General features: G+C 48.3%; 1 protein-coding gene across 1 annotated transcript in view; it reads right to left on the reverse strand.

Moving 5' to 3' along the window:
• Positions 1–20656, reverse strand: part of ppargc1b (peroxisome proliferator-activated receptor gamma, coactivator 1 beta) — a gene marked incomplete at its 5' end in the record, with an annotated part of 45013 nt that overhangs the window by 2160 nt on the left and 22197 nt on the right. The window contains 7 exons of the mRNA XM_083686384.1: positions 66–682; positions 1617–1681; positions 2713–2758; positions 2931–3912; positions 4597–4713; positions 7100–7291; positions 8328–8513. Of these exons, the coding sequence (XP_083542510.1) occupies positions 66–682; positions 1617–1681; positions 2713–2758; positions 2931–3912; positions 4597–4713; positions 7100–7291; positions 8328–8513 (2205 nt within the window). The remainder of the gene's footprint in view (positions 1–65; positions 683–1616; positions 1682–2712; positions 2759–2930; positions 3913–4596; positions 4714–7099; positions 7292–8327; positions 8514–20656) is intronic.

Genomic DNA, 20656 nt, shown 5'->3' on the forward strand with positions numbered 1-20656 from the left:
AGAGGCCATAAACACTAAAAATATCATTATAGCAGCCTAGTATATACTCTCTGTATGACATTTACCTCGTCGATTTGTTGCCCAGACTTGGTTTTGTTCCTCTGCTTGTCTCCATGGCAAGTCTCAGAGTTCTCACAGCCACTGATAGGGGAGTGAGGCTGGCAGCAGCCGGAGTGGAGGATGGGGGAGGGCGAGCGAGACGGGGAGCTGCGCTCTCCCTCTTCCTCTGAGTTGTGAGGGGATAAGGCATGGGGCGATGCTGAATGTGGGGATGCCACCTGTCGCCCTTCCTCTTTGCTTTGGGCCGTGCTCAGGTACTCTGGGACTGTGGAGAAGAGCCTGTCGTCTTGCTGGCCCAGCCTGGACTCAACCAGCTCTCCCTTGGGCTCGGGCCCTTCCTGTGTCCGGCAGAGGGAAGGGGACAACATTGCGGCCGTTCTCTTCCGGCTCTCTCCCAGGCTCAGCAGGCAGTAGTCGTGGTCGCCGAACGTTCGGTAGATCACGCCTTTGGGCTCGCTGTCGGTGGCCTGGCCCATCTTGCGGAGCTGGGCGTAGAGTTCCGTCTGCTCTGGGAGTTTGCGGGAGTGGGCGCGCGTCAGCCAGGAGCCCTTTGGGGGGGACTCTCCCTTGAACAGCTCATCTTCCACGGGCTTGTGAGGGGGGGTGGTGGGAGGGGTGAGGCCTGGGAAACACATGCCACTCTCATAAGTCACATGGTCCTCACTGTGAGGCTTCACAACAGGACTGGCAGGTTAACATTAGACAGAGATGAACTATTGACAGACAATTTCACTCTTCATGTTTAAACATCTTCAATGATCAACTGTTACTAGTGTGTACTTCAGTTAGCTTGTGTACTGAGTAACAGAAATGTCTGGTTATCGTCAACAACAAGGTATTGCTAAATTGCTGCCTTTCAACTGCTTTCACAATGGAAAAGGCTATTTTGGAGCTGTTACATTGTAACATGATGCAAACATAGCATAGAGACGTGGCATGTGGAAAGCCCATGATCCCACATTAATAGATTAGTAGATTTTCTTTAATGTTATTCACATAGTCGCACTTAAAATGGATTTCAACTTTAAAGGGTCAATGAAGCCTTCAAACGGCCTTATTTAGGCCTATATAGATGCTCCACAAAGCATTTATAAGCAAATTCATAACGCATAAAGGGTATCCCTTTTTTATGTGCTATATCCCTTCGGATAGCTGCACTCATGCTCTTTCCATAAGATATCAACGCCATCTTACTGCTGTTACTGAGCTTTGTGCTATACTCACCACCTGCTGTGTTATCTGATCAGCACACACTACATTTCGCACACTCATAGAAAAAAGGCTCTACCTAGAACCAACAAGGCTTCTTCGGCTGAGAACCCTTTGAACAACCCTTTTGGGTTCCATGTCAAACCCTTTCCACAAATAGTTCTATATGGAACAGGGACAGCTGAAGAACCCTTTTGGGACCCTTATTTCTAAGAGTGCACACTGCTTCCCTCTACACATGCAACTGACAAAGATGATGGGTTAACTCCAAAATGCAGGTCCCCATCTGATCAAGGCTACAGATGTGATACACAACAGTGACTCAGACAACACTAGGACAACATTACCTGCTGTGCCACACAGGTCCACGCTGAGCGTCTGCTCAAAGGGCTTGGTGGCATACTGTGTGTCTCTGATCATGGGGAAGAGAGAGAGAGAGAGAGAAAGGGAGAGCGAGAAAGAGAGAGAGAGATTGCAGAGTCATCACCAGGGCTTGGGGGGAGTGTGTGTGTGTGTGCGTGTGTGTGTTTGTACATTTGTTTCTATGAATGCCCATTAGCTAGCTGTTACATTACTCTTCGTGGGGTCCAAAGAAAAGGGTATGTGTTAGTGTGTTTCAGAGGGGGACACAAAGGCTCAACTGCTGACTCATTTATAAGGGGTTTTAGTGAATTTATATATTGTAAATGTGAGTTTCATGTGTTTTTTACAGCAGCCATCTGTGATTGACATTACAGTGCATTACAGTGCAAGCTCCGGCTCTTTTTGAGGTCTATTTTTGGAACTATGTTACCATGAAAGGCTTGTGCATGTGGGAGTGCTTTGGGGGATATTACAAGTCCACAAAGCAGAGACTAAGAGCCTTAGAAACCAGACTGGTCTCTGACTCAAATCGTGTGCCTATACACAACAGTACACATTCTCAATTGTGTGTCCTGGCTGACGCACAGAGCTATATTGGCAGGTGTATACAGAAAGCCTTGCAACCCGCAGATCGCTGGTTCGAATAGCGCTATGGACAACAATATTTGCTCATTATTGTTGCTAATGCTTATGTTTGCTAATGCCGTCCCCTGACAACTTACCCACTCAAAGTTAGTGTCTAATACTGGCTAACCGCCACACAATTCAAAATTAATAAAGTTTAACTTCCTACGTAAGTAACACAAATTCACTTACCCTCACATGGTGTATCATAAATTGTTGACGTATCATCCAAAAATCTCTTATATGCATCAACTAGGACACACAATTGGGAATGCATACTATCGTGTATAGACAAAAGATTTAATGAGGAGATTGTGTTTTTTTGATGATTCCAGAAGGTTCCAGAAGTGTGTATTAAAAAGGGGCTTTGTGATTGACTGGACTAGACAGAGTTCAGGGATGGGGGGGGGGGATCTAGAGTAGTTTAGTTTAAAGGAGTAGTTTAGGAACACAAACCCTGTCAATTTGGGAGTCAGCGGCAGGCTGAGGCAGGTGCGTTTCTCTGCAACCAGAAGAAGAGAAGAAGAGACATTGGAACCAACGATTGACATTGCATGGTCAGAGAACACATCAGATTCAGCAGGTGTGTGTGTGTGTGTGTGTGTGTGTGTGTGTGTGTAAACAAACCAACCCATCTATCACCAGGCCATCTGTTGACGGCAACATGTCCTTACCGCTCTGACAGCAGGGGTCGGTGGGTTCAGCTGTCATTTGGGGGCTGCTGTTGTTGAGGGTGGTCTCTTTGTCTTTCTCCGGGTCGTCTCCCAGGGGGTGTTTCACAGCAGTATCACTGTCCTCGCTGAGGCGCCCCGAGGTGGGCTCCATTGTGACCCGGCCTGCCCGCACCTTCTTGGCGAATCGACTGGGGAAGGTTGCCAGCCTCCGGGAGCGGCGGACCGAGAAGGAAGTGACGTCATCCGCCTCAGGGCTCCTAGGCGCATCGAAGGCCCTGTCGCTCTCCGAGCCAATGGGGCCAGAGTCTTTGAGCTCTGGTTTGGTTAAGCGGGTGGTGGTCGAGGCGGGGGTCTCAGTCTTTCTCTCCTGTGCTGGAAGCTTGGCGGAGGGGGCTCCTCTGGTGGCATGGATGTAGGGGGCGCTGTGGAGTCTGTAAGGCTTGCTCACGTCAAACGAGTTGACCGTCTCGAGGAGCTCACGCAGGAGAGAGTTGGCCTTGACCTCCCGCCTGCGGACGAAGGCCAGCCGCGGCCGAGCCATGCTCTGCACCTGGGGGGCGGCCACCTTGTGACAGTTCCCGGGGACGCGGGCCGACTGGCACTCGGGCCTGGCCCTGCGAGCAGCCTGGCACTCACGGCGGTCCCAGACGCCCTGTTTGCGCGTGGGAAGGCAGTACGTGTGCATGTATTTGATGAGCTCCACCACCGAGTGTAGTTCTTTCTCTGAGGAAAACTGGGGTTTAGGGGGCTCGGCTGGGATGGCACTCTCGCCCTCGCTGCTGGAGGACTCTTCCTCCTCCTCCTCGGACTCACTTTCCTCGTCATCCTCGTCATCTTCCTCTTCCTCCTCCTCCTCTTCCTCAGTATCAGCTAACGGGGCGTCCTCTGCCTCACGTGCAGTGGTAAGGTGGCGGTGGAGTTCTGTGCACAGGCGTCCGGCCGGTCGGACTGCCCGGGGCTTACGCTGCTGTGTGATGTCACACTGCAGACAAAACCAGAGAGAGAGGAATGGGAGATGGGTTACCAACAGCCAACATGACCGCCAAAAGCTTCTGCACACCTTACAACCCGAGAGATTAAAATAAACAAATGACTCCTTAAATGTCTGGTCGGTGACAGCAGTGTGTACAAGTCAACATGTTTGACTTATGAACAGTGCCTCTGTGTAACTGTACAAGATCCCGGTACAGGCAATAGTGTCTGTTTACCAAAGTTATATAACGTTCCTTCTTTTTCATATCAATGTTCCCTGAGAGAGAGAGAGAGAGAGAGAGAGAGAAGGATACTATGATTCACTCTATCTTTATGAAACGACCAACTCTACACTAATGCTGCCCTCTCCCCTGGTCAAAACCTGGCTTAGCCCTGAACTGGCACCCTGCATCTTTGACCTAGGGATCCGTGGCCTCTGGAAACGCTAGAATCAAACTTCAGCTTGGTGGTCAAGCACCCAGACTTGTGTGTGTGTGTGTGTTGTCGAGGGTTATTGAGAGCACAGCAGAGGCAAAGACTACACACACTGAGTGGCGAGGCAATGAGTAGAATACCAAAACACCTTGATGGTCAAGGATGGCATTTCCTTACAGGTATGTCCTCACACGTCTCTGAGGGGTAGAGTAATCCCTCCCGCCCCCCTGCTCTAGAGCCCAGTAGAGCTCCCACTCACCTTAACCAAGGGTCTCACAGGCTTCAGGCTCCTGCTGCTATGGCGCTGCCCGCTTCCCTCTTTGTGTGTGTCGATGCCCGTGGGCACATTAGGGGGGGAAAGCAGGAGCTTTTTCAGCTGTAGAGAGGGGGAGACAGAGGTTGGGACAACTGTCATTCACAAATCTCCGGTACTCATCCATCAACACACAACATAAAAAAATCAGCATCGTAGTACATTCTCATTCATGATTAAATCATCATCCACTCATGACATCACCAGCCCGCAAATGAGCCCCCCTCCCTACCCCCACTTCCCTCATTTCCCACCTCCCTCTTTTTTAAAAAAGCAATACAGCAATGAGATGGAAAAAAAAGCTGGGCAGGAAGCTGTGAACATAAGATCAAAAGGAAACAGATTTCAATGCTGTCCTTTCCAGGGCACTTGTGTGGAGAAGGAGTAGGAGGTATACCACGTTCCCCCCCCTGCCCCCCCCTCCCCCTCGCAATTCATTCATTCGGTCATTACACTTGAGGCGGTGGCAGCAGCAGCAGCAGCAACACTGGCTTTGGCACGCAGCATGGGTAGCAACAGGGAGATTGAGAATGATGTGTGAGAGGTTACAGTATGGTTTGGCTGGACCTAAACGGCCGCTCCTCTATATTCTTAGAACTCTGGTTGAAATCAATGACGAAATAGGTGAGGAACCCCCAGCTCTAATTGAGTCGCTGGCGCTTGTCAAAAGGCGCCAAATTGGCGTGGGTCTCAATGATGCCCCCTCAGCGTTCATTGAGAGAAGTGAAGGGGGCGCTGAAGATTTCCGTCCCGTGTGTACTAAAAGCTTTGGCACGGCTGGGCCGTCCATGCCATGAAAGGCTACTCTACTCTACTCGCTGGCTCGCTTCCTGGCGCCCCTTCTCAATGGAACCCTTGTTCTCTGTTCACACACACTGAGCCAGGGAGCGCCAAGGTCAGCCGCAGTGACGGCTCCCGCCAGCAGAGGGGGCCCTGCGCCTCCAGTCACACACACTGGGCACCACCACCATAGGGAAACACTGTAGCTAAAGCCCCAGGCCTTTTTGTCTTAAGGATGGAGAGGGCTCGAAGGCAAGGAGCTGGCCTGGTGCAATTCACCACTGTCAACCATAGTTCAACTTCAACTTATTAAGGGGGTCTCTTTGCCTTTAGGGACGGGTGCCGATGGGTTACGATTTTGTTTATAGTTGGGGGGTTGAACACAATCAAGAAACGGTGCCGTCTTGTTGACAATTCCAATATCTGTCTGATCTATTGTTTATTTGTGTATACAAATACCTGTATGACCAGCATGCACGACAACAGAAGGCAGAAAAAACTGTTTTGCTCATTTTGTTTGATTGCTGCCATCAGTGCCAACTCCCATTAAAGTTCTTAAGCCATCTAAGGACATCAACATTGGGGTCATTTCCACCAATTTCAGAAAAATGTCCCCTGGACCCATATATCTAGTCCAAATGTTATCCTGTCATTGTGCTTATCAGTCCGTGAACAGGCTGCAGACCATCTACAGGAGGTATGCAGCTAGTTTCATTCAGAGCTTTCACACAATAGCATCTTTGTAACCCTTGACAAAATGAGACTACTGTGGCTATAAAGGCTCTTAAAAAAATCTAATCATGTGTCCATTTGTAACTTAAGGAAAATTAAGGAAGTATATTTTGGCATTATTTTCGACAAGAGCAATAACGACATATTAGAGGTAATCGGATATTTTCCTCCTTCAAATAATTTCAACTAATTTCCTCCTTCAATTTAGTGGTACTAAATTGCATAATAGCTTCTTGCATGATGATCTGAGTGCAGAGAATACAAAACTGGCAAAACATATTTAACAATGTAATGAAATACTACAAATGTACAGAAGTTCTTAACATTTTTGAAAGCACTTTTCTGTTGCAGTCGTAAGCAGGCATGAGCAGACAGGGACAACAGTTGAAAAGGAAAACATGTTTTTCCTGGAACGTGGTTCAGAGAGAGGGGATAGAGGGCGTGAGGGATAGAGGCATCCCACAGGACAGTGTGAAAGGAGATGGGGGCTAGGGGTTAAAGGGGAGGGGGATGGGGGGATAGAGGGAGGGGGGGGGAGGAGAGGGAGAGGGACTGGGTCACAGGTTTCTCTGCATCAGCTCAGGATGCCACACTGAAGCTGGTGGTGCCCATAGTGGGAGACTGGGACCTAGGGGGGCAGACATGGGCATGAGTGTGCCGCCTCTGCAGATGGCACAGAAGCGAGAAAAAGTAGAGAGAGACTAAAGTAGTCCTAGGTGAGGCGTGGCGTGTGTGTGTGTGTGCGTGGCGGTCCGTTCGCCTGCCAGCCTGGCCTGTAAGAAGCAAATCTCGTTAGGAGTAGTTGCTAAAAAGAATGGGAGGGAAAAAAAAGCCCAAAATGAGAAAAATTCAGACCTTTGTTGCCTATCATACCCATGCTGTGGGGTAGTCAGAGGCCCATCCACATCCACCTTAAACAGGAAGTAAGGGTTCTTACTAGAGACGGGTCTTCTGTCTCTGGGCTTAGGGCGCATGGGAAGGGCTCGTGCTCTTCCTCTTCCTCCTCCTCCTCCTCCTCAGGCCCCTCCCCCAGTGAGGGAAACACTGAGAGCCCCCCCACCTCGTCCTCCACCATGCCGTCCAGGCTGTCTGTGAGCGCCGCGAGCAGTGCCGCATTCTCCTCTTCTATCTGTAGGGGGCAGGAGAGAGAGAGAGAGAAAGAGGGGGGGGGGGGGGTGAGTGAGCATATTCTCTATTACATCCTCAGTTACAACATCAGGGCTACGGTGCTCTATTTCCTTTCTCCATCCCCACTCCTCCACATCTCTACTCCGGGAGGGGGAGGAGGAGGAGTCAGCGAGTGACCAGTGCGTCAGCGAGTGACCAGTGCGTCAGCATCGTACCAAAAGAACCCCCCCACCCCTGAAGATGGCCGCTGTGGGCCCAGCATGAGGGCGCCATCCACAGCACTGCCATTAGAACTGCTGCCATCCTGCTAAGAGCACTCAGTCTGGCGATGAAGCAATAGCAGCGGAGCCCGCCCCCGGGAAGCGAGGGAGGCATCATCTTACACGCGCAAACACACACATACATACATACATACACACACACACACACACACACACACACACCTGAAGGTTAAATGAACTAAGCTTGGGAGACAATCAATGGCTTCCACACAGCATCCCAAAAAACTAGTCCTGAGGGGATAGTCCCTGAGTCCAATCTCTAGTCTGGCCTGGAAATCAATCTGAACAAGGGATTATAATCAAGCGGAGGCAAAATAAGACTGGGGGAACAACAGCAATGGGCTCAATGAATCACTCCAGCGCTGGCAGCTTATGAGCAGCACATTATTTGAGATCTGTGCATTAGTCCAATCGATAGGTATGCAGAGAGTGAAGATCTGCTGAGGGGGGATACTCGGAGGCCCCAAGTCTCCAAGTATCTGAAGCCTTTTTAATCTTCAATTAAATTTTTCAGTCTACCAATAAGATCTGTTATATATATATATATATATATATATATATATTAGAGTTGTATTACATGTCATCATGGATCGAAAAGGAAAACAGCTGGCGTAAAACTCCCTTTAAGCCAATGCTGACACCAATCCAATCATTTCAAATCTATGAGGGGGATACACTTGGGAGCACACTTTGGAGGGAGTGGCAGGAAATGGGACCAAGGCCCTGCTAGGAACCAACCAAATCAGCCAGGCTTACCTCGAAGAGCTCGGCGTCTCCCGTGCTGTACTGGATGGAGGCAGGGGAGATGTCTGATTGGTCGTTGCACCAGTGGAGCTCGCTGAGGCAGTTGACGGAGTCAAAGTCGCTGGCGTCCAGCTGAGAGAGGTCAATGTCTGGGAAGTCAGTGTCCAGTCGGTCCGAGCTGACCTCCTCCTCCCCATACTGAACAACAGAAAGAGAGAGGGAGAGAGAGAGAGGGAGAGGGAGAGAGAGAGAGGGAGAGGGAGAGAGAGAGGGAGAGAGAGAAAAAGAGAGGAAAGATCAGGTTAGACTGAGATAAAAGGCCAATCATTTCTTTTCTCTCTCTCATATCTTTACATCGCTTTTTAAAAAAAATATCTTTAAAGAGGGTCTCTTGTTCCAAATAGCTTTAATGCTTAAGGAAATCAAGGCACTTAGAGCATGTGACTGCAGTACTCTAGTCAATGACACACACCGACAGCCCTCTCTGAGATAGTCCTCCAAGTCCCTCAGCACGGGATCATTACAACTAATGGGCATACTGTTGACATGCGGCGATGCTATATCTATAACATGAACCTGCGGTGATACCATGATACACAGAGACATGCACACTCACACACACACCACACAATATACACCACGCAATACACACAACACACAACACACACACACACACATAGATGGATTTGGTGGTGCAGCCAAGTGATTTAAATGTATATAAATGTGGGTGATGCAAAGAGGTGATTGTTTGATCTTCCAGTGTGAATGGTGATCATTCACACTCTCTCAGCCATTAACACCTATTTACAGTTGAATGAGCTTGCCTGGTGGACATCCTGAGGATATTGTGCCTTGACTGTCGTCAATTCATTTGCTATTGTAAATTATACAGTATAGGCCAACAGGCCTGTCCCACCTATATTCTGTTGTTCTGAGAATATTTCAGGAAGTGAAGACCATTCATTCTTTGTATCATCATTCATTTAACTCAAGTTTTGGGTTAGGCCTGTGATGGGCACCATTAACACACATAGCGTTAGACATATGGTTAAATATTCCATTCATTTACTACAGTTTGATTGTTTAATATGTTTCCTTGAAACTAATGTCTAATGTTTACATGCATTGTTAGCAACACGTAGACTCGAACCATCAGTTATTGGACCATGTGTAAGCTCCTCAAGATTTATTCTAACTTGAAAGCATGGTAATAGCATATTAGGTACTCTTGGTTGGAATCCAGGATCCGAGTTGATCGAGTGTCTGTCACACAGGGATGAGCAAATCATTATTAAATCATAAAATATCTTTTGGAGTCAGATATAACATAACGTTAACTTGTGTTAGTTGGTCGTGTGACTACTTGTGTGTCCATAACTGTATGTCTTTATTCTAATCCCACCCATTCTACATCCTTCAGTGTTCTTCAGTCAATTCTTCACGCACACGCACACGCACACACACACACACACACACACACACATACACGCACACACACACACACACACACACACACACAGCCGCCCACTGGCCGACTGGACCTCAGATACTGTGGTAAAAGTAGCTTTTACTGTAGCCTAAGTCAGTGTGAAAGGAAGTGACTGTAGTCCCTGGGGTGAAGAAAGATGGAAACTGCATTTCATTGAAGGGAGGGGCAGGAAGCCAGCGTGACTGCTGTGTGAAGTTGGAGAGGAGAGGACTTGGAGAAGACTTGTGCTGCTCGATAACAACCCCTTGCTCCTATCCCATTCTCTCACATCTTCCAAACTGAATAAGGGATAGGAGCCAGGGCATAAGGAGTTTATTTGGGATTGGGCTGTATTTTCAGTGTGTGTGTGTGTGTGTGTGTGTGTGTGTGTGTGTGTGTATGCTGACAAGCCTCTCCACCTGTTCTGCTTGTGTGGAAGAGAGGGGGGCAAGGGTGTGTGTGTGTGTGTGTGTGCGTGCGTGCGTGCGTATTACTGTGACTGTGCAGTTTGCAGGAGGCCACAGCATGAATATTCTACCGCGAGGCCGGGGCCTATGCATGTTTGATGAGAAGACTAACACTAAATACTGCAGCTCTGTTTCACACAGTCACCGCCACTCAAGTCAATTCAATTCCATTCATTTCATTAAACCTGGACAACCGGGGGGCAACCGCTTACAGGCATGGTCGACTGTCTTTTGTGAAAGACCAAAGCGGCAATCATCGGCAATCACTTTCAACAATGCTTTCGGACAATGGCAACGAGGCGCCCTGAGACAAGCAGACAATCAGAACCGGTGTAGATTGTTGGCCTCGCAAAAAGACACCCTTTCAAACACACATTCTATTTCAAAGACGTGTTACAAAATATTGCAGCCGCATTGGCTGGTGAAATGTTAGCCTAATCAGACCAGAAGCCAGCATTCCCTTTGATGCTCCAAACCTATACTGTGTATGCAGAATCTTGGTGCATCACAGATTGGGCTACAATAAATTGATATCATTTATGAGTCCATAAATTGCCGGAGTAGAGTGTCACACTTGCGCTGGTATTGTAGCGCTGTAATGATCAAAGGACTGATTGCTCAAGCAGCTGAATTATGATGTTGCTGTGTGAGAGAGGGAGAGGGGGAGAGAGAGAGAGAGAGAGAGAGAGAGAGAGAGATATCTCCGTAGTCAGGGGAGAGGATAGGAGAGGATGCCCTCTGTAAGGCCCCACCCCTTCCCCCACCGCTGACTCCAGCAGCTGATGCAGGTGTGAGGTGTGTGTATCCATCCATCCAGTGTGTGTGTGTGTGTGTGTGTGTGTGTGTGTGTGTTGCTGAAGCTTTTAGCACTCCGCTCACATCTTTTCTCACATGTCTCTGACTCACCCCCCCCCCCCCCCCCACCCACCCACCCCTCCCCGTAGCTCAGCGCATCCCACCCCCCCCTCCCTCCCCCCTCCCTCCCTCATGCTCCTTCTCTCCTACTCTCCCCTCTCAGGAAAAGAAGAGGCCAGGCTAATCAATTTCAACGTTGTCTGACCGCTCTTTATTTCCAGGCAGGCTTTGTCTTTTTTGCCCGTTTTTTTTTTCTCCCCCTCTCCATTGCAGACTGCCTGGATATCAATCAATACTAACATCCTTGGGCACTGAAGGTTTAAGGTCACAGGCTGAACGGGCACTCACACGCACTCACACACACACACACACACTGCTAACACCCCTGCCATGTGTGGGGTGTGTGTGTGTGTGTGACATACGTGACCCCCCTATCAGCAGCAGTCACGCGATCCTTGCTCTCTGCAGCGCCCCGGTGGCAGATTGAATCACATACCAACAACAGACCATTGCCTTATTTGAAGCAGCTCTGGCCTCATGTCATGCAGTCCTATCAACATGAACACACTGTTGTGGATTAGCATAATAAGGAAAGGCTTATCACCCACGCGACTCAATGTTCTTCCTCTCACATGCCTACAATGGCCGTTCACCTGAACATCAGCACAGGAATCGTCATGCAAAAAAATGGGGAAAAAATAAAAAGAATAATCTAAAAATACACTAATTGTCTCTAGGCCTAAGTGGTGAGCAGCGAACTCCAAGCACGCTTTGAATAATAATGAACCTATCAAATGCTAAACAATAGGCTATATAAAGCATCTAAAGGATGTGAGTCAGGATGTGATGTAATACAACTAGACACTTGACAATTCTGAGTGGCATGTAAACCCCTTCCAACTGAGATGTGGAAACACAGTCCTGTGTGTGGTTAAACTTACACAGATAATTATGCAAATGCAGCAGCATCATTGTTAATCCAAGCACTACTGTAACTACTGTATCAAGACTATGCATTGAGCTCTCATGGTCTTTCTCTCTCTCTCTCTCTCTTTCTCTCTCAGCCTTCATTCTCTGTCTCTCTCCTTCTCTCTCTTTCTAACCCCCTCGTTCTTTCTCTCTCTCTTTCTCACCCCTTACTCTGTCCCTCTCTTTCTAACCCCTTGTTCTCTCTCTCTCCCCCCCTCTTTCAGTCTCTCCCCCCCCCCCCCCTCTCTCTCTATCTTTCCTGCTCTCTCTCAGCTGCTATGGTGGACATGTCTTTTAAATACGTGACATCAACAGAATGCCCAAGGACAAAGACAGAGTGAACTAGTGGAGAGTGAGTGAATATGTTGACTATGCACTGCTTTTAGATGGCCTCTATGTTAACTACTGTACCCGGCCAGGCCCAATAGGGTGACCAGTAAGTCAAAGGTCCACAATCCATAGTGGCTTTTTGAGGAGATGCCTTCAGGGCCGTTAAAATGAAATCCAAAATAGATCTGTTCATGCATGTTCACTTAAGACAAGACTTTAATGGCTGTTTCTTCAGGTCAAACCAGGACACAGGGACTCAGCCAAAAGAAACTAATTATAGCCAGGCATATGGATACCTATTCATATGGATTTCTATTGCATATGTTATATAAAACTCAGTCACAAGTGCGGTCATGTGCCACAAAGTCACTGAGGGAGAAACACAGTGTGTGTCCCTGCTGCTCTCTCTCTCTCTCCCAATATATCCCTCTTTCTCTCTCTCTCTCTCTTTCCCAGAGCACGACCATACAAGGTTAACCTGTAGGCTGTCCAGGGAGCAGGGAGCAATGGGCTGCTGCTATTGCTACTGTGGCAGAGGCCTTTGGGATTAATTGGATATATACACCAGCGTAACGAAGATGACGTGATACAAGGAGAAGGGGAGAGGAGAAGAGCAACTTGACATCCAACCTTCAATGTCAGGGCTTCATGGGAGGGGTCGAGCTCCCCTGCTTTAGCCTACTCTGCCCATCAAAAGAGCTCAACTCCACATCAGAGAGAGGGAGGAGGAGAGGGGACGACAGCAGAGAGGGGGGGGCGGAAAGGGAGCAACCCTTGAGATTCAGCAACTATCGAGTCTCTGATTTAATAAGCTAGCAAGGTTGCTCATTCATCTCGAGTACTTGCTAGCTAATAGGCTCTTATCTAGGCACCCTGTTCCCTTTGAGTCCACTGCTATCTAAGGTATGTTATATATAGCTGTTATCCTCGGTCTTATGACTGGCTCTTGCACAAGCTGCTTGTGACGGGGCCAGGGTTTACATTTTGGCCATGCCAACCGCAGATGGGCTCTCTACAACCTCTCTACCTCTCCAGGACACACACACTGGCTGAGACAGACAGACAGACAGACAGACAAACAAGACTGACAGAGAGGAATAGTACACCCCACACACACACACACACACACACACACACACACACACCCCTAACACTCTTAGTTTCTTACCCCTCCATGCAAAGTGACTAGAGTGATTAGATGGGTTCCATCCCACATCGTCTCCAATAAGCTCTGTTTGTTCTGGCATGTCACAAATCCCCAAAACAAAGACTTAGACCATGCCAAAAAACAGCCCCCTCTCTGTGCTATAGCTATTCTCTCTGCAAAGTACTACTGATGTCTATCTGTCAGTTCAAAAAGGAGGGCAGACATCCTGTCAATTCCCCCTGACCTCCTGACCTCCCTGAGTCTCATCCACACAGCAGCTAACATGATTAATGTCACAGAAAGCTAAGAAACAGAGGGAGTACTGACCACCGGAGCGCGTTTGATGAATGAAAACCCAAATTGGCAGCGCCTGTCATTACCTGCTTCACTTGCGAGTGAAACTATTAGATTTGCTCCTCTCGTCAAGCCTCTAAAGAATATCCCCACCATTCCCTTCGACAGGAAATCTAAATTAACTGCAGACAGTAAAGTAGAAGTAGGCCAGTTAAAGGAGGATCTGGGACACTCATGTGCAGTCAAGTACTGTTTGTCCCTGTCATGGCCGACCATTCAGTACGATTGATACACGTACAAGGACTCACAGTTTTGTTAAGCCTGCTAACAGTGCTTTCATAGCTCACAATGGAGTGTCTGAGTGGCTTATTTCCATCAGCCATTAGCTCACTTACAATACACCTTTTAGCTCACATGAAGCAGGACAACTGATGGAGTTAGATACACGTCTTATTGAACTCTCTGCTTTAAAACCAAGTAGAAGCCATGTAGGAATAATAATAAAGGTCTGTATAGATTTTGGGAAGTGTACAGATGGCCTTCTAACATTGTTGCAGGGTGCTATCAATACAACATGTGAGAGCTTATCGAGTGGAGTCCATCTTGCGAAAGAATACAGTTGGCACTGAGGCTAATCACGAGTCAGACTTCCATTTATCCAACCGTCGTTGTTTTGTGTTGCTATTGGATCTCAAGGGGAAACGAGGACAATTGTCTTGTTGACCCTGGTAACTCCAGTTTATTTTTTTCCGAGGGATTGCAGAGATTAAATGTGGATTAGAACAATTCGGATGTTTGGACTGGGCCGAGCTCTTCCTCTCGCCTCTGCTTACTCGTGTGGAATAGATCCCTTACACTCAATCTCACCTCTAACCAACCCCTCACTGTCAGACTACCGCAAAGAGTAACATAATCTGCCCTCTAGCCGAGCAGGAACAGACGCCGCCTACGCCAGCTAAATCTGGACATTTGCTTCAGCCAAGTAAAAAGCTGATGACAACCGAAGGCCCGTTCAAACAGACCGCACCGATATTAGTACCGGTCTGACCTTGACAGAGAGTTATTATGGGAGCCTCCGACACTGGCAATGACCTCAGCCAGTCACCAAATGTCCACCGACACGGCCACTCCCCCATTCTAATCCCTCTTAATTGTTGTCAGATTAGCAGTCAAACTAAGTCTGTTCGTTCCCGGGTGAGGTGTGTACCAAGTGCGAGCCAAGGTGAGGGAGGGGGAGAGGCTGGAGGGATGGAGCGATGGAGAGCGACAGGGCTCTCAGGCACACACTCAGCCTTTACTAGGTAGGAGGACAGTAATTAAATAATGGGCCGCATTACAGAAGCAAACTCTTCCTTTCGGAGGCTCAGATATCAGCCACTTGCAGATCCAGTACAGCCTCTTGGGCATAGTTGGTGTTGTTCCGCCACTGCCCATTCATCATTGTATCTGATGTCTTTTCTAATAGCGTCATTATCAGTGCGCCAAGCGGTGGTGGTTAAACCAACCCACAACTCAAAACACTACTGCTTTGATACTAGGCCATAGGGCTAGGAGCTCTGTGTCACACTCTCATGACCAGGACCCATTCTAAACTGGATGCTGTATTGAAACAGACACAAACTGTAGGACCACATGAACCCCCTCCACCCACCTCCGGCTGAGTGAGATCCTGCTGTCACACAGGTCGTCTCAGGCGTGACACTCATTATTTCAGCCTCATTATTTTTAACTGACATCACTTGATAATCTACGTGGCCCTTAAGACATGTTTGTAAATCCTTAACAAGATTGGAGAGAATAATGGCGGACCTGTGTCAGTAAGGACAGGGAGGGCAAAGATCGCTGTGAGCCAATGAATCCCAGTCTCATCTTAAAGGGTTAGTTCCGGATTTTTTATGTTCTACCTCATTCTCCACTTACTTGGGAGTGTTGTAGGCTCACCCAGACACGTTTTCGGTCCAAGTTGCGTTCTTCTAAGTAGTCAAACTGATTGTTTGTTTTCGAGCCCTGTCCACTTCCACTATATGGCTTGTGCTTGCGCCCAAACCCACTATGAGGTATAACATCCAAAATGTAACTGAACTAACCCTCTACACCTTCTGACTTTGCTACTGATGAAGGGAAAAGGATGTTTATTTGACACACTGTGCAAAAGTTTCTCGCTTGCACCCCCAACATTACATTGTGTTACACACTATGGCGCATTTTCAGAATGCAACTAAACTTTAATTTTGTGTAAAACCTACCAAACTCTCATTCTTACATCACAGCTGCACCATTGTTCCTCCATGAGAGCCTTTTGGTCGGATGCCATCTTGTTCTAAGAAAGCTTTCCTGTTCACCCTGTACCTCACCTTCGCTGACCCAGATCCTTCATTCACTACCGTACCAGCTTACGTCTATTCATTTGGGCACTGAGAATCCACCAATCCATCCAGTCTGTACTGGCTCTGAATCCTCTCTACTCCTGTCTAGCACTGATGGGTGCTGATTAATTGCATTGCTGTAGATGCACAAAGGCAGCCCACTGCAGAGAGATATCGCTGCAGTCAGACACTTACTGGTTATTGCAATGGGAGGCAATGCGAGGTCACAAAGAAGGAACTGCAATGCCCAACTGAAGCGCAACTTGGAGCCCGAGACAGTGAAGGGGTATAATGATCTTGTAGGAGAGGTATCAGGTAGCACTGAGGGAACACGTAACTGATATCTGATAATCAATTACCAAAAGGCAAATCAAGTGATGCAGTGAGTGTCTATACTTAGATTAGATTAGATTAAACTTTATTGTCATTGCACAAAGTACAAGTACTGAGACAATAAAATGCAGTTTGGCATCTAACCAGAGTGCAAAAGACATGACATTGTAGACAGTGCAAGGTATTACAGTGAGTATAAATAAATGAATATAATAAGTGAATACACATGAGATGAATATCTGTATGATATGTACAGTTGAATATCGGCAATAGGTCTTGAGGTAAATTGAAGTCCTGAGTGTGCAGCCAGTAGAGGTATGGGGGGAGAGTACCCTGATACTGGGAGTCAATGTTCCTCTTGTTGGGGGGGTGGTGGGGGGGGTTGGGCTACTGCCGGGATTCTGAGTTCAGCAGATTAACAGTTGCAGGGAAGAAGCTGTTCCTGAGCCTGCTGGTGCGGGAACGGAGACTCCTGTACCGCCTCCCGGATGGGAGGAGGGCAAACAGTCCATGGCTGGGGTGAGGGGTGTCCCTACTGATGCCTTGCACCCTCCGCAGACACCGCCTGCGTTGGAGGACCTTGATGGCAGGGAGTTGGGCACCGGTGATGTTTTCACCACCCGATAGATAGGTGCACCGATAGAAGTTGACCAGGATCCTAGGAAACAGATGGGCTTTCTTCAGTCTCCTCAGGAAGTATAGACACTGCTGCACCTTTTTGACCAGGGTGGAGGAGTTGAGGGTCCATGAGAGGTCCTCAGAGATGCGGACATCCAGGAACTTGAAGCTGGAGACACGCTCCACCTCCATCCCATTGATGTAGATGGGGGTGTGTCCCCAGCTTTCCTGTAGTCCTCAATGAGCTCCTTGGTCTTCTTGGTGTTGAGGGCCAGGTTGTTGTCGGCACACCACACTACCAGGTGCTGGACCTCCTCCCTGTAGGCCGACTTGTCGTTGTTACTGATCAGAATGAAGACAATTGAAGGGCTGCAGTAGGCCTGTAACACTGCTGAAGATAGTATCTACTATGGTTTAATACTTTGTTTTTCTCAATCCCCTATTCATTTAGCCTACTTGTTTGTTTCCTTTTCTAAAATGTGCCAGGATCCTTGAACACAATCACATGCATCTCCATCCTTTAAAAATAAACCACTCAGAGTTAAAACTCAAAAAAGATTATAGAGGAGTGTCGAGTGCTATTAATTTGGGCTTGCTCTTGTCTCCTGAAGGGACTCCATTCCCATCATATGAGATCGGTGCTTTGTCAAACTGCTGTCACACCTTGTCTGCAAACGGAGGCAGCCCGGGAGCCAGAGACCATCCAACAGGGTAATGAGATGGAGACTGGAGAGACCAGGAAGAGATGAGACGAGACGAGTAGAGAGAAATATGGGCTTAGGTGCATCAGCACTACGAGCCAATTACAACTCAAATCAGTTCCTATTTACACTCAGCAAACACAAAGTGCCTTTTGCTTTCAAAGATATGGACGTTCATTTTCTTGATTCCCCGTGCCATTAATCAGTTTGTGCTTGGTGTGGATATGATGCTAAAACTACAAGACTTCAATTACCAAATGGTAATGCCTGCCTGCCTGCCTGCCTGCCTGCCTGCCTGCCTCAGGCAGCACACAGCCAATCAGCAATCATGGGACCTAACTCTGGCCCTTAATTCAAATCAAATGGCTTCCCTTCCAGAGACTGCCCACCTAACTGTAACTATTATAAACCTTATCAGCCTCCTTTAAATGACAGACTGGCACTCCAGTCAAACCAAAACACCGCATACCAAGATCTCAAGGTCACACAGAATTCCCCTGAATATGCAAATGAACGCATCAGCCCAGAGAAATAAATAGAGCATCTCTATGCCGGTGACCAAACGGTGGAAGAAATGAAAATAGAGGGATCCGCAAGAGATCTAGAGAGCGTAGTCAGCACTTTTGAGTATCCAAGGCTTTATCTATTGCAGTGGAACATCGGGACAGCGCGTCAATACCTTGTGTAGTAGTTTTGCTGGTAGTCTATTCTGTGTCACACAGCACAATGTAGTCAGTGACTTTGACCTGGCTAGCAGAGAAACACCTCCAAGCTCGAGGACCTTGATGGCAGGGAGTTGGGCACCGGTGATGTTTTCACCACCCGTTGAAAGGCCTTCCAGTTGGAGACAGAGCAGCTGCCATACCACACTGTGATGCAGTTTGTCAGAATGCTCTCGATGGTGCACCGATAGAAGTTGACCAGGATCCTAGGAAACAGATGGGCTTTCTTCAGTCTCCTCAGGAAGTATAGACACTGCTGCACCTTTTTGACCAGGGTGGAGGAGTTGAGGGTCCATGAGAGGTCTTCGGAGATGCGGACATCCAAGGAACTTGAAGCTGGAGACATGCTCCACCTTGAGTTGAGGGTCCATGAGGGTCCCCACATTACGCACCATCTTAAGGGGTAGCGGTTGCCTCTGTAAGCCATTATTATTACCTGCGGTGTAGGTGATGGCCATGTGTAAGTGTGTATGCCGTACAAAGCCAGTGCCTGTATCCAGGCAGACAATAGCCAGCTATAACAGATGGGTTCTAAATGACCACGGTCGCTACATCCTTCATACACATCTCTAACCCTGATTTATGAGCAAAGGCAGCCATTCAATTATGATGACAGAGTATGGCGTGGGATAAATCAGTAACATGCTAGTTTCATTAGTAAGCTTCATCAGTGGAGGGGGTGGAAGGGTTGAGCAGGTACTAGCAGGTTCCTAGAAAAAAAGACTAACATACTGCTGCATAGCAAAGAGAGTGAGGGAGAGGCCAGACAGGTAGAGAGAGGGAGGGAGGGAGGGAGGGAGGGAGGGAGGGAGGGATGGAGGGGAAAGGTAAAGACAAGAACAGAGCCACCTCACACTACGAGGGCTGCAGGCAGACATATCACGACTTGCGGTGAGCAATGGCGTGGGTCCAGTTCCGTCTAATTCACATGCAGCAGTCAGCGTCTGTCTGAGAGCTGATCAGTGAAGAAGACGGAGGGGGATAGTGTAATCAAATCACAGATGCTTTCTCTCTGGCTCGCTCTCTTGTCCGCGTGAGAGAGAGAGGGGGCAGCAGCTGCAGACACTGTTAGGGATATTGCTGCTGCTTGCTCAGGTGACCACTTCCCAATGAGCCAAGAGAGAGAAAGAGAGCGAGAGAGAGAGGGGGGCGGTAATTCATCGGAGGGTCTGCTGGGCTGGGCTGCTCGGGGCTGTGTCCTTGGGCTGTGCTCTGTGAGCCGTATCTCACGTTACTGTGGAGAGCTTAGAGGTGTGCTGCTCCACAAAACGCCCTGTACCCCCCCCCCTCCCTCCCATCCTCAGTCACGACTACACAATGGAGGGAGGAGAGGATAGGAGAGAGAGAAAACGGGGGGGAGGGGGGGTAGGCCAGCCACAGAAAGGAGAGAAAGAAAGATAGCGGGAGGTGGAGGGAGGTGGTTTAACACGCTGTACTGCAGCACAGAGCACAGGGCGGCCCAAAGGGCCGTGGTGACCCAAGTTCACTAGGAGAGATAAAGGCTCAAGTCCTGCCAAGAGCCTTGTCCAGAGCTGCAGAGCTTGGCCCGATGGGATTAAACAGACCCCCTGTTTCCATCTGCCCAGGTCAAAGGGTCCAGGTTGTACAGTAGATAATCACTATTGACCAGGGGCAATGGTCCTGCACCGCCACTAGGGGCCAGTAAAGTCCCTGTCTTCGAAGACACTCACTCAGTCCATTTCTAGGGGTCACACTGCTCATGGTGAGGCGTATTCATGTAAATGCATATTAACTAAATATAGAGGCTATTCGTTTCACAACATCAATACCACTGTGTAATGGATGAGAGTGCACAGCACATACAAACACACATCAAAGCGAGTAATGCTTTTTTTAGAGGGGTCCTGTGTCTTGCTTTAAAGGTTGAAAACATCCTCATGTCTCTCTGAACTGTCCCAGAGCAACTCTAGCATGCAAATCTCTCTCTCTCCCTCTCTCTCTAAATATGGAAATGGTTTCTACAGCAGTGGTCTGGCTCTCTGGCTGTCCCTGAGGAAAATGCTCTAATGCACCAACAAAAAAACAAAACACTTCAACCAGTGGTTCCCAA

This window comes from Argentina silus (assembly GCF_951799395.1).
Source record: "Argentina silus genome assembly, chromosome: 15".
NCBI classification, from domain to species: Eukaryota; Metazoa; Chordata; class Actinopteri; order Argentiniformes; family Argentinidae; genus Argentina; species Argentina silus.